Source organism: Pseudorca crassidens, chromosome 2 (genome assembly GCF_039906515.1).
Source record: "Pseudorca crassidens isolate mPseCra1 chromosome 2, mPseCra1.hap1, whole genome shotgun sequence".
In the NCBI taxonomy this organism is placed as follows: domain Eukaryota; kingdom Metazoa; phylum Chordata; class Mammalia; order Artiodactyla; family Delphinidae; genus Pseudorca; species Pseudorca crassidens.
Genome location: NC_090297.1, coordinates 43,511,540 through 43,525,733, shown reverse-complemented (window position 1 = coordinate 43,525,733; position 14,194 = coordinate 43,511,540). Strand labels below are relative to the sequence as shown.

Here is a 14,194-nt window from a genome sequence, read left to right as displayed (position 1 = left end):
TGTTTCTACTTTTTGGCTATTATGAGTAGTGCTGCTGTGAATATTTGTGTACCAAATCTTGTGTGGATATATGTTTTCATTTCTTTTGGATGTATAACAGTAGAATTGCTGGGTCATTTTGATAAGTTTATGTTTAACTTTCTGAGGAGCTGCCAAACTGTTTCCTAACAGAGCTGTGCTATTTTATATTCCCACCAGCAATATATGAGGGTTGCAGTTTTTCCACATCCTCACCAATACTTGTTACTGTCTTTTTTCTTTTTTAATAGCCATCCCAGTCAGTGTGTTTCTTATTACTTTATCCCTGACATTAGATAGATTTAAGGAAGAAATCAAAGAGTGCTAAGTGGACATGTTCTCTTGCCATCCAAAGATATGGGTACTATCAGGAAAAACTAGTCTCTGTGATAGTGCAAAACTGAGGTAAAGCTTAGAAGCATAAACAAGGTAGTAGGATAAAGCAAAAACGAGCCTGATTCTTCTAAGACTTGGGAAAATGATTTAATTCTTACTGGTTCTCTACAGTCTTTTTAGGTATATTCTACTTTATATAGTAAATGTTATATATTATTGAAATGTTGAATGCAAATCCAGTGATATTTTAAATAAACCAGAGGATTGATTTCTTTACATAGAGGTCTTGTAAAGAGAATGATTCCTTTCTGGAAGTAGGCTGGTGGGGCAGAAAACATGAGCTTTGTAATCAGGCAGACTTAGCTTTAAATCCTTTATCTGCTACTTACCAGCGTTTTTCTGTGGGCAAACGACTTGAATTTTCTGAGCCTCAGTTTCCTCATCTATAAAATGAGCATGGAAATAATATCTACTTTCATTGAGATATTACACAAAGATGCTACAGATGAATGAGCAAATAATGTGGCTGTGTAGTGGTTAGCACTGTTAGCAGCTGTGATATTGATGATGATAATTCTGAATCTTGTTTTCATATCATGGTTTTAGTTCAGTGAAATATTTGTTGGTATTTATTTCCTTTTTCAAAAAATCACTTTTGCGTCTTAGTCTGCTTTCCATTTGGATTCAAAAGTTTTTAGTGATTTTTTTCCTAGTAAAGTTGTATTTTCTCCCTAGGAGTACTTCTTTGATTCCAGAGTACTAACAGATGGAGAACTGGCTCCCAATGATCGATGTTGCCGTGTGTGTGGAAAAATAGGCCACTACATGAAAGACTGCCCTAAAAGGAGAAGGTTGGCAAATGATTATGTATCAACATTGCAGGGAAAATAAATGTGAGACAAATTGAAGCTATGACTGTGTTCAGATATGTTTAAGTTGAGAAAGTTCAGGGCTTTCAGTTGAACCTTTAGGTCAATATATGTTTGAGTGGCATTTTGTGAAAGAGTGGGATTTATTTCTGGTACAGTGGTGTCTCATGATATTTATTTGTTCATTTATTCATTAATTCACTCAGGTTTTTTTTTTTAACTGAAGAAGCATTTATTAACACCTACTGTGTGCTGGAAACTGTGCTAGAATCGAAGGGGAATAAAAGAACAAGATATGGGGTTCTTGCTGAGGACCTCACAGTTATGAAAACCAATAATTAAAATATAATTAATTGAATCTTTGAGGTATATGCTGTGAGATATGCCTATATAATATTTACCTTAAGGAATATACATCCTCTGTGCCCCCTGAAAATACATCTATGAAATATACTTTACTACGTTCTATATACTATGTTAATAGGCCAGGATAATCCCTTCTTTAGTCATCAAGTCTTGCCTAATATAAAGAGCTTAGAACTTTTCAGACAGAGTAAACTCCTAGTTTCCGTCACTGCTCTTTGTTAAATTTAGAGAAGACACTTACCTTCTCTAAACCTCAAGTGTCTTCCTCTATAAAATGGAGATAGTAAATACCAACCTCTAAGGATTTGTTACAAGATTAAAATTTGATACTAAATATTAAAAATTGCTATTGTATTATAAAACTACTAGAGTACCCAGTTTCTGCCATATGAGTAGGTGTACTATAAATGTGAGAACCTTGCCTTCAAAATGATGCATGAAATGATGGGCACATTAATCCCTTTATTGTGAGACTCTTGTATAGTTTAGTTTGTTCTGTAGTTCATTCAGTTTATAAGTCCCTAGCCCCACATTATTGGTATCAGCAGTTTACTGTTTAGACTAAAGAAGAAAGACAGTGAAGAAGAGAAGGAAGGGAATGAAGAGGAGAAAGACTCCCGAGACCTTCTTGACCCCCGAGACCTCCACGACACTCGAGACTTTAGAGACCCCAGAGACCTCAGATGTTTTATCTGTGGAGATGCAGGACATGTGCGAAGGGAGTGCCCAGAGGTCAAGCTGGCCCGTCAGAGGAATAGCAGTGTGGCAGGTAAATAAAAAAGGCCAAAAATAGTTTCTGGTGGAAATAAAGTCATTTATGTTGGTGTCATTCTAAGGACCCTGATTATTCTCTATTCTAAACATAGCTGTATGATTTTGGACCTTAACAATCTATCAAAGAGAGAGAGATTTTGGGGGGAACATATAGGAGAAATTATATCTCTTCCCACTGCTTTTATGAGAGAAGGAGATCTGTTCCTGTTATGTATCACAAGGAATTTCATGAATTAGAAACCCAAATGAGAGTTTATTGAAAGAAAAAAACAAAATATAAGTGATGATTTCCAGTTATTCAGATTCTTATTGCAGAAGTTATTTTCTTAAATAAATATATTGTCTCCTTTAGAAAAGCAATATGACACTTGTTCTTGTTTCCAAGACCAGTGTATTTTTTTTTTTTTAATGCTCTAAGGATTGAGAAATGGCTTAACAAACAAGAAAAAAAATGAGTTGTTAAAAGTCCTTCACTAACATAATCATAAGTTTAAAAGTCCAAGTTTATAAAATCTCAGATTTGAGACTGTTGTACTGAAGAAGAGAGTTTATTGATTGTCGTTTCTTTGTTATTTTCTTTATCTGTTGAATTTCTTTTTGATGTCTTCTCTTAGCAGCCCAGCTGGTCCGCAATCTTGTAAATGCCCAACAAGTGGGTGGTTCAGCCCAACAACAAGGTGATCAGTCCATAAGGACTAGACAGTCCTCAGAATGTGTAAGTACTCTGCCTGTAGATGGGTTGGTCTTGGCAGGAAGATAGTACTAATTTTGGTAGGTGATAGGATCTTTCAGATTGGTAAATACAATCTTCCAGATTACACAGTGCTTTATAGAGGTGTCCTTGCTAGGCACATCAGCTAGAATGAGCATTACTTTTGGAGTAATGTAGATCTGGGTTTATATCTATGGGCAAGCTACTTAACTTCAGTGAACCTATTTCTTATTTGTAAAATAAGGTAACTACCAAATAAGGTTGTTGGTTGGATTAAAATGAGGTGATAGGGCTTCCCTGGTGGCACAGTGGTTAAGAGTGTGCCTGCCGATGTATGGGACACGGGTTTGTGCCCCGGTCCGGGAAGGTCCCACATACCGCGGAGCTGCTAGGCCCGTGAGCCATGGCCGCTGAGCCTGCGCATCCGGAGCCTGTGCTCCGCAACGGGAGAGGCCACAGCAGTGAGAGGCCTGTGTACTGCAAAAAAAAAAAAAAAAAAAAAAAAAATTAGGTGATAATTTTGATGTTTTAGCTTTTGCATAATGGAAGAATATGAGTACCATTAATTAAAAATAGACCCCAAAATTGAGATGTATTAAGGGTTTAGTACTGTTAGGGCAGTACATGCATGGCACTTCACTTGCTTGAAATTTTGTGTGTCTTCTCATCGCTGATATGGATACCTAGTGAAATATATCCTGTGAAAGATGGAGTATTTAATTAGTGTTCAGACTCACAGGTCTATTAACTTTGCTGAGTTGCTCTAACCTTTGTCTAAATCTGTATTCACCTTGCACTTTTTAAATTAATAGTTAAATACTAACTGAATGCTTACTCTAAATCTGACACTATGCTTTTAGTGCTTCACACGTATTATCACATTTAATCCTTTGAATGGACATGTGAAGTGGTAGGTATTGGTATGATCAAATTTTACAAATTGGGAAGCTGAGAATAAGAAAAATTAAAAGATTCAAACCCAGGTCTGTGTAGCTTCAAAGCTGTTATCTGTTAAAACATGCTAAATCTGATGTGATCTGTATTTTAGAAAAAATTCTTAGAGAATTTGAAGAGCAGCAGTAGGGCTTGTCTTGGAAAAACATTTAGGAGCTCACTAACCCTACCTCAAACATTTGAATATGTACTACTATGGGCCTGACAGTTTCATAAAAGTTATATAGTAACAGTTATATTAACTAATATTTGTTGAGTGCTGTGTGCTGTATATGCATTCGTTCTTCCTGTTTCTTATTAAAAAATATTTTTAAAATGTTGAAAAATTATAGAAAATAATAAACATCCATGCACTACCACCAGGTTTTAACAATTCTTAATGCTTTGTTGTTTGTTAAAATATTACCCACAGTTGACAACCCCTATGCATTCCTCTTGGATGCTGTTCCCATCTTAAAGCCTTCCTACCATCCCTTCCTTGCTACTAAAATGTATCTTCTATTCTGAATTTGGTGTTTATATTTTTGACATATATTGTTGTAGTTAATCTTCCTAAAAACCTCTGATGTAGATTCTATTATTATTTATACCTTACGGGTGAAGAAGCTGAGATTTAAGTTTCTTGCATGAGGTCAACAGGCACTTGGAACCAGAACTTGTATCCTTAGGTTCTGTCTCCAAAACCTGTGCTCTAATCACTTTCCTGTGGTGCCCCTGACTTTCATCTTCTGCTTCTAGCACTCACTTTTTTCTCACCTGAGATTTGGGTAAGAGTCTGACTAATGAACATTGCTATTTGGAGGTCTCACAAAGCACTGCAGCTTCAACATGTCTAGAATGTAGCTTATATTTCTTTCCAACTCCCCAGGTTTGCCTCTTCCTCCTGTGTTCTCCATCTCATTGAATGATCCTGCTATCTATCTAGTTTCCTGAACTACTACTCCTCCCTCACATCCAGTCAGTCACAAGGTCCTGTTGTTTCTATCTGTAAAAAATAGCTTACAACCATTTGCTTCCCTAGCCTAGGCAACCATTTCAGATTCCAATTACTTTTTTTTTAAAGGACATGTATTTTTGTACCTATAACCTTTAATTATGTTGTTCCCTCTAACTGAATCTTCCCTTTTCCTTATCTCTACCCTTTTATCAGACTGTTTTCTATTTATCTTGAGTCTCAGCTTAAAGGTCACTTCCTTCAGGAAGATTTCCACTTTCCTTCATCTTATCTTCCCTCCTTCTCCCAAAGTGGGTTTAGGTGTTCCTGCTCTGGGATTTCATTGTATATTATACAGTGTTTATCATAGTAATTATTATACTGTATTGTGATTGCTTATGTAAACTTTATCTGTTCCTCCTCTTTTCCCCCATTGACTTTAAGCTTTATGAGGGCATACATGTTAGTATTATATTTTTAATACCTAGAACAATGCCCAGTACATAATTTTTTTAATTCTTTTTTTTTCTTTTTTATAAAATTACTTTTTTTATTTATTTAGTTTTTGGTTGCATTGGGTCTTCATTGCTGCCGGCAGGCTTTCTCTATTTGCGGCAAGCCGGGGCCACTCTTCGTTGTGGTGCTTGGGCTTCTCATTGCGGTGGCTTCTCTTGTTGTGGAGCATGGGCTCTAGGTGCGTGGGCTTCAGTAGTTGTGGCACACGGACTCAGTAGTTGTGGCTCATGGGCTTAGTTGCTCCATGGCATGTGGGATCTTCCTGGACCAGGGCTCTAACCCATGTCCCCTGCATTGGCAGGTAGATTCTTAACCACTGCACCACCAGGGAAGTCCCCCCAATACTTAATTGACACTCAGTAAATGCTTGTTGAGGAGCTGAATGAAAGTGACTCTGAGATATTTAGATGTAAATTTCTAGTTAAAATTGGAATTGTGGGTTCTACATGATGGGTATGATGTCTGGGCTCTCTTCTTTGGGCAGTGAAAAGGTTTACGAGATAAAACCTCTGTGAGAGAGGGTTTGAGAACTTTGGGAAAAACTCTGCCTTCATATAAAATGAGGTTCTGTTATTATTTGTTACTATGTATATCATAGAGTTCTATTTATAATATTCTAGTAAAATAACTCCATAGTTTTATATTTTGATAATCTCTGCTTTTATAAAATTAAGATGTTTGTAAATTAATTTTAAAATGTTTTTTTTTTTTCTTTGCAGTCTGATTCACCATCTTATTCTCCTCAGCCCCAGCCATTTACACAGAACTCTTCCCAATCCACTGCCATTACCCAGCCTCCATCTCAGCCAGGATCCCAACCCAAGCTTGGCCCACCTCAGCAGGGGGCCCAGCCCCCCCATCAGGTCCAGATGCCTATGTATAACTTTCCTCAGTCACCACCAGCTCAGTATTCTCCCATGCACAATATGGGATTGTTGCCAATGCACCCCCTCCAGATCCCTGCCCCATCCTGGCCTATTCACGGCCCAGTGATCCATTCTGCACCAGGCAGCGCCCCCAGCAATATTGGCCTGAACGATCCCAGCATCATCTTTGCACAGCCTGCTGCCAGACCTGTGGCAATCCCTAGCTCCTCTCATGATGGACACTGGCCTCGTACTGTGGCTCCAAATTCCCTGGTGAACAATGGTACAGTGGGAAATTCGGGTAACCCTTCCTTTTCTTCTTTTGTATCTGTCTGTCTGTAGAAAGGTTGGATGATTGGTATTATTGGTTGAACCTGGGAAATAAATGTGAGTAAAAAGATGGCAAGCAGTATTTGTGCAGGGGCAGTATAACATTAGACAAAGAGTATAGGCTGTGGATTCAGACTGCCTGGATATGAATCCTGGCTCTGCCATTTATTATGTGGCATTGGGCAGTTGCGTAATCTGTGCATGGGTTTCATCTGTAAAATAGGTGAATTAATAGCACCTAACTCACAGGGATGTTGTGAATATTAAATGAGGTAATAAACATAAATTTTAGTTATTATTTTGTTATTATTTTAAATTTTCGCTGCAGTCTTGCTTGGTGTAGGTATTACTAGCATTCATTTTACAGTTGAGGAAATTGAAGGGTTAAGTAACTATCATCCTATCATAATCATAGTGATCCAAGATTTAAACCAGTTTCTTTCTTCAAAACCTGTAATCTTTGCCCTAGACCCTTAACTATCTTTTAGTAAGGAGCAATTGTTTGTTTGTTTGTTTTGTTTTGTTTTTTTCTGTTTTGGTGGTACGCGGGCCTCTCACTGTTGTGGCCTCTTGCGCAGGCTCAGCGGCCATGGCTCACGGGCCCAGCCGCTCTGCGGCATGTGGAATCTTCCCGGACCGGGGCACAAACCCGTGTCCCCTGCGTCGGCAGGTGGACTCTCAACCACTGCGCCACCAGGAAGCCCATAAATTAACTTCTTTTGTTTGTTTTATTTTTAATATTTATTTACTTCTCTGGCTACGTGAGGTCTTAGTTGTAGCATGCGGGCTCTTTTAGTTGCGGCATGCGGGATCTAGTTCCCTGACCAGGGATCGAACCCGGGCCCCCTACATTGGGAGCGTGGAGTCTTAACCACTGGACCACAAGGGAAGTCCCCTTATAGTAAGGAGCAATTTTTAAAAAAGAAAAAGATTAGTAGCACTTTGTAGCTTAAGAAAGAATAGTTTTTTTTTTAACTGATATCTAAGTAATACATATTCTTTGTAGAGCATTTGAAAAAGAAAATCATATATAATCTCAATTCCTAGACAGAACTGCTCAGAAATATTTTGGTGTATTACCATCCAGTCATTTTTTAATCTTTGCATATTTAAAAATAGTTGATAAATTCCATTCATGTAGTTTTATATGTAGATTTTTTCTTACTAGGGAAAATTTGAAATGTGCACAAAAGGAGAGGTTAAAGTATAATGACCCCCCCATTACCCAGATTTAACAGTTATCAGTATTTTCTATTTACTCTTTGTGATTCTTCTGTAATTTTTGTCTGTGATTCTTTTCCTTATTAACTGCTTGGTTATCCTGAAATATTGTTTGTATAGGAAATGCAGACTAAAAGCTTGATTCTTTCCCTTTATCAATTTTCAAAATAATTTTAGTGATAATTTTAAGCAAATATATATTATTTCTTAAAGCGCTGAGACCTCTTTGGAATAATACAGGTAATATATTTTGCTGAGCAGAAATTCCAGAATGTGGGAACTCATTTAAATTTCCAGGAACAAAGGATATATGTCATACATGGCCATTCTAATGTGGCCTCTGCTTCTCTCATTCAACAGATATTTATTGTGTGCATGCCACGATATGCATCCTGATAGTCACTGAGTTATATAACCATGAAGACAGGCCCAGTGCTTTGCCTTTTGATATATCGACTCAGTTTTAACTCCTTCTTCTCCCTGCCTCCTTGATCTCTGTTTCAGCCTTAATGAACTAATTAATTAACATCCTACAAACACACCGTACTCTTACCCCTGATTGTTTACCTAAGTTGTTCCCTCTGCCTGGAATATCCTCTCCATTAACTCTCCTGCTCACTCTCACCTCCTTCTCCTTTGCTCCAAAGCTTGGCTAACTTACTCATCCTCCGTTATAAAATTTAGATCACTTTCTTCAGGAAGTCTTTAATTCCTGTTGATCCTGTCTTCCAGTTGTGTTAGGTATCATTTCTCTCCTTCATGTTTCCTTAATATCCATATTATAACACTTGTCTTCCTGTGTTGAAATCGCCTGTCTACTTGTCTGCATAATGCATTAGACTGAACTTTTAGAGGTTATGAATTGTTTCTTGCCTGTCATTGTCTCCCTGGTGTCCAGTATAGTGCCTGATGTAGATACATTATTTGTATAATGTATTATTATTATGTAATAAAGTGTTACACAGCAAATATTATTTGTTGGATAGGTGCGCAACTCCTAGTTAATATTACAGCTAAAGTTAACATTGTGTTAAAAATGGAGAGACCGGATGGGGATATATTAAAATGATACTAGTGGTTGTATTAGAGTAGGAGGTTGTATGAGTAGTTTTTACCCCATTTTTCAGATTATCTTTAATGATAATTTTTCAGACTATCTTTAATTGTATTATGAAAATACTTGGTTGGGAAAAATGGCCAAGAGAGATTGAAGGATATTCTAAAAGATACCCTTTTATGTTAAAACATTTCTCAATTGGTCAATACCTCAATACTGTATACCCAGTCTTATTTTTTGTAAACTCTGAGCTCTGCAGCTTTAGCTCTTAGTTGTAACTTGGCTTTATGAACTTGCAGTGAACCAGCTGCTTTGTTTACCTGGTTACCTCCTGAGAAGACTGAGCTTGGTAGGAGTGTGGCTAGGAGTGTGGTTTCAGTTTTCTTGCTCCCTACTCCTCCCTATCCTGTACCTCCTAACTTCCTGCTAGGAAGTTTAGTGAATAAGGATAGTGTCTTTTAGATTATTTCCTGCCACATTGTGATCCTGAATGAGAAAAGCCACCAGAAATGATCCAGAAGATTCAGGGGTTACTGTGCTTTGAAAGACGTACTTAAAGATAGATCTTAAAGGGAAGTAGATTGGTGGGAGTGGTTTGCCATAGAAAGAATAGGACTCATATTTTTTGAGTTCCTGCTTAATATGACATAATTTGTGTAGGCTACTTTATTTTTGTTATCTTATTTAATCCTCGTAACAACCTGGGGTTCATAATTAAACCTTAGTAATTTTTGTAACTGGTATTTGAACTTAGACCTATTTGGCTCCAATGCCCAAGTTTTCAGCTATTTCACCACAATGCCTCAGCTTCTAATAGGATCTCCTTCCAGGCCAAGATATAATTGATTCTGGTGTAGTTGGCATTGCCTTTAGGATAAGATGTTAAGCTCCTTAGTGATGTACTAAGGTTCTTTGAAATATAGATCCTACCTACCTGTCCAGCCTTTTCTCTTACCGCTGCCTTCCTTTACCTCTGTCTCTGTATTGCCAATCGTCTTGCAGCTTCCCAAACTTGCTGTATTTTCCGGCTTCCTGGCTTTTGAGCATACTATTCCTTCTGTCTAAAATGTCCTCCTTGTCCCATTTTGCATAACTTGTTCTTTGTCCTTTAACACTCAATTTAGTCCATCATTTTAGGAAAACCTTCTCTGTCCTTGAACAATTGGGTTAGTCCTCACTTTAGACACCTTCCACCGCTCTGTTATAGCAATTACCACATATTATTGTGTATGTCTTCTTAAATGTTTCCTTTATGAATAATTTGAGAACAATTACAGTGTTTTTATTCCTTAAAAAATTTTTTTTGGTATCCTCTGCATTTAGCATATTTCTTGGTCAGTAGTAGATACTCAATAAATCTTTGTGGAATGAAGGAATATTTGAATGAACAAAGTGATGTTTTAAAATATGTCTTTCCTTTATTGTTGAAATGCAGAGCCAGGATTTCCAGGACTAAATCCTCCAATTCCTTGGGAACATGCACCACGACCCCATTTCCCTCTTGTCCCAGCTTCGTGGCCTTATGGTTTGCATCAGAACTTCATGCATCAGGGAAATGCCAGATTTCAGCCCAACAAACCTTTCTATACTCAAGGTACCATTGCTTACGTATTTGTCACAGGCTGGGTGGGTTTTGTTCTGGGACAAGGAGCCTTTGTAAAGGCCAGGCTCTTGGAGTGAAAATTTATGAATTCAGTAAATATTTATTGAGAGAGCATACTGTGTGTCAGACTGCGCTAGGTGCTTATTGCTCAAGCAAGAATTAAATAAAGCCCTTGCACTTAATGCATATTTTATTAGGAAAGCCAGACCTGTGAAATAGACAAGAATAGGAGCTTAGAGGAATCAGTTAACTTTGCCCTAGCAGAGAGAGCAGAATATAGACACCAGGGATCAAATTGCACAAGATTTTGACATTCAAACTAGATCTTGAAAGAGATATGGGATTTTTTTCCTAGAGATCATGTAGAGATTAGAGAGGAGGAGTGTTCTTAGCTGAGGCCATAATACATGCAAAGTCACTAGTTTTGCCTCAGTGAAAGCTTTTTTCACTGAAAAAAGTGATCCATATTATACTGAACTTTTTTCACTGAAACTTTTTTCCTATAGGGAAAAAAGAGAAAAGAGAAAATAATAGGACTAGATGAGGTAAATGGAAAAATGTATAGGTGATGAGGCTAGAGGAGGTAGGCTGAGGCCATATTATGAAGGAGTTTGGACTTAGTAAGTGGTGGGGATCCAGTAGAAGTTTTTGAGTTGAGTAGTGACAGTCAAATTTGTTTAGTAAAACTAAGACTTGAATGACATTAGAATTGATTATATTCTCTTGGTACTAATGTACCAATAATGGCTTTGATCTAAGTAATGAATAGCATTTTATCTAACCTACTTGCCTCAGCAGTATCTCAGTTCAAATAGGGAATGTCTGAATCTGGCCTTCAGCACTTCGTTAACTTAGGAGTTAAGAAAACTAGAGTCAGAGTTAATACAGTTAAACTAGGAGTTCAAGAAAGTAAAGAAAGGCACTCTGGGAATGTTGACTAAATAAAATAACTTCTCAGGGGAAGCCCCTGGTATGATTATCAGGCTTGATACACTTAAGCCTTCGTAAACTATCCATTGCACTTGGTGGGGCATTGCTGTATTATAGAATGGCAGAACCTTAACTATGGCTGGTTTATTCTGAGCAAAGAACTAGGGCTGAGGGAAATTACTATTGGTCATACAAGCCCTTTTGGGGGAGGAGGAGAGTCTGAAGTTCTTCCCTGGTGGATTTTTTCCCCTTAATTCCTCCCCTCCATCTCTCTTGTCTCCTCTATTTTCTTTCACATACCCACATTTTCCTTCCCTCCTCCTCCTTCTCCCCCCACTAAATGTTTTGACATGCTTCATCTCTTCTTTACTATATAAATAGAAAAAAAGAGAACTAGCTACAGTTAATTCTAAGAGGTTGTCAGATAAATAGGCACAAGCCTTTCAGTTTCCTGTCTGTGTTGTGTCCAACAGACAGATGTGCCACCCGTCGGTGTAGAGAGCGTTGTCCCCACCCACCAAGAGGAAACGTGTCGGAGTAATGCGAGTCCATTTTCTTTCAGCTGCTCTACCGATGCACAGCAACCAGCCAATCCTGCTGTCTCAAGGGTATCCGTACCTCAATGTCAGTTACATTCAGCAGAAAAAGTGACATTTAATGGAAAGCAAAACAAATCAGGTCCTGATTTAAAATTTTAACACGTTTAGATAGCTTATTTAAATTCTAAGACTGTTTTTAAAGACTGTATTATTTGTATATAAATATGAACTATAGTTTTTACTAGTATCACCGAATTGAGTGATACAAATTTCATCTATTTTATTACCCTATTTTTAAGGGAATTTTATGTTTTGTTTAACCTTGATGAATTGTATAAAGAGAGAATTTAAAAATTACATTCTTTATTTTCTATTAGCTGTATTCATACTTTGGTTGCTTCAGACTTTATATATATTGTTCTTAAGAATTAGGAAAGACTTTCATGTGTTTTAAATTTGTCACTTCTATTCTTTACAGAACCTTGTAGTGCCAAAAACTTTTTAAAAGGAAAAAAAATAATAAAATAAAACTTCAACATGAAGATTTAGAATTTTTTTCTTTTACATTCTTGTATATTGAAAATATTCCAACTTGAACAGAAATTTGCTTTTGTCTGTATTTGAAGTAATTCTATTTTAAGTTAATAAATCTTTTTGACAAGAGTCAAATTTTGTTAATTCATCTGGTTGTTTAGATGATAGGAATATAATGTAACAATTCAGAGATTTGTTTTACTCTCATTGAATAGAGTATTCTAAATCATAGACTTAGTTTTAGAAAAAGATCTAAGAATCTTTTCATGTTATTTTATTGGATCTTCACAACACCCATATGAGGTTGATAGAAGCAGATGCTATCTCATTTTATCATTGGGAAAACTGAGGTGCAAAACAAAATGAATTGTAAAGTTAGCACAGTTATGTGTTGGAAATAGAATTGAATCAGATCTTTTGAAGTAGAGTTTAGTGGAGGGAAGGTAATTCTTATTTACTGAGGAACTAACATGTGCCAGACTATCCATTCTGAGTCCTGTACTACTGCCTGGAAGGTATACTTGTGAGGATGGTGTTTACCAATAATGCCTTGTGATCAGTGATTATAGTTGGATTTCAAACTTGTGTTGTTGGTGGGAGATTTTGTAGCTGTTTTTGGTACTATACATTGAGGTGAGGTCATCTTGTCTAAACAACTCAGAGATTTGCCAGGGATTTTAGACCAAATCATACTATAGATTTATTTGGAAATCTGCAGAATAAGTAAATACAAATGTCTTTTAAGAACAGTATGTTATCTTTGTTCTGCTTCCTCAGATATGCATTCCTTAAATATGAGAGCACTTGGGCTTTTGCCATATTTTCCAAAATGGAAGGAAGATGCTTGAAATCTATTGCAGGAGGTTGAAGACTTTCCTGTGGTGTTTATAGCCCTGGAAAGACATTTGTTAAATGTTAAGATCAAGTGTGTTTACTGTTAGTTTTTCATATTAAAGCTTCAGCATCCCATGGTGATCATTTTGTAATGTAGAGAAATATTGAATCACTATGCTGTGCACCTGGAACTAACACAGCGTTGTTGATCAATTATACTTCAATTAAAAAAAAAAAAAAGCTTCAGTCAGCATCCCACTAAGTGGTGAAGTTCAGCTTATTTGTTTTGTTAATGAGATAACCTGGCCCAACATATACTTTTCTGTTAAACTGTTACTTGGAGAATTCAAGATTTTCTTTTAAAGTCAGTGTTCTATGTATTTCATTTCCTTTCAGGTCTTAGAGAATAGGGTATTCATTTTACTGTTCTACTTTTGTATATATTTGAAATATTCATTAAAAAGAAAACAATCTGGGAATTCCCTGGTGGTCCAGTGGTTGGGACTCTGCGCTCTCATTGCCGAGGGCCTGGGTTCGATCCCTGGTCGGGGAACTAAAATCCCACAAGCCATGCGGCGTGGCCAAAAACAAAACAAAACAATCTGCCAATCTGCAGCAAGAGACTGCCCCCAGTTCAGTCTTCCTTCCCAAAGGAAGGCAGTATACCACCTGGCAAAAGGTATTTATGGGGCAATAAACTCCAGTAACCTAGGTTTTATTTGTATAACAGTGTTCTATATAGTAATTTTTAGCATCTCATTTATTCCTCCTTCAGTAATTGCCAGTGTTCAATAACTGCAA

General features: G+C 37.1%; 1 protein-coding gene across 10 annotated transcripts in view; it reads left to right on the top strand.

Annotated features, from left to right (window-relative positions):
- The window catches only part of TUT4 (terminal uridylyl transferase 4), a 149,901-nt gene extending 137,332 nt beyond the window's left edge, over positions 1-12,569 (top strand). For 3 of the 10 annotated variants that reach the window (XM_067726104.1, XM_067726108.1, XM_067726099.1), the window contains 6 exons: positions 1,090-1,205; positions 2,135-2,358; positions 2,978-3,078; positions 6,199-6,646; positions 10,389-10,547; positions 12,049-12,569. In XM_067726104.1, the coding sequence (XP_067582205.1) occupies positions 1,090-1,205; positions 2,135-2,358; positions 2,978-3,078; positions 6,199-6,646; positions 10,389-10,547; positions 12,049-12,137 (1,137 nt within the window). In that variant the 3' untranslated portion in view covers positions 12,138-12,569. Of the gene's footprint in view, positions 1-1,089; positions 1,206-2,134; positions 2,359-2,977; positions 3,079-6,198; positions 6,647-10,388; positions 10,548-11,959 lie in introns of all 10 variants that reach the window. The other 7 variants (XM_067726103.1, XM_067726105.1, XM_067726102.1 and 4 more) reach the window with 6 other exon arrangements.
- The last annotated feature ends 1,625 nt before the right edge of the window (positions 12,570-14,194 follow it).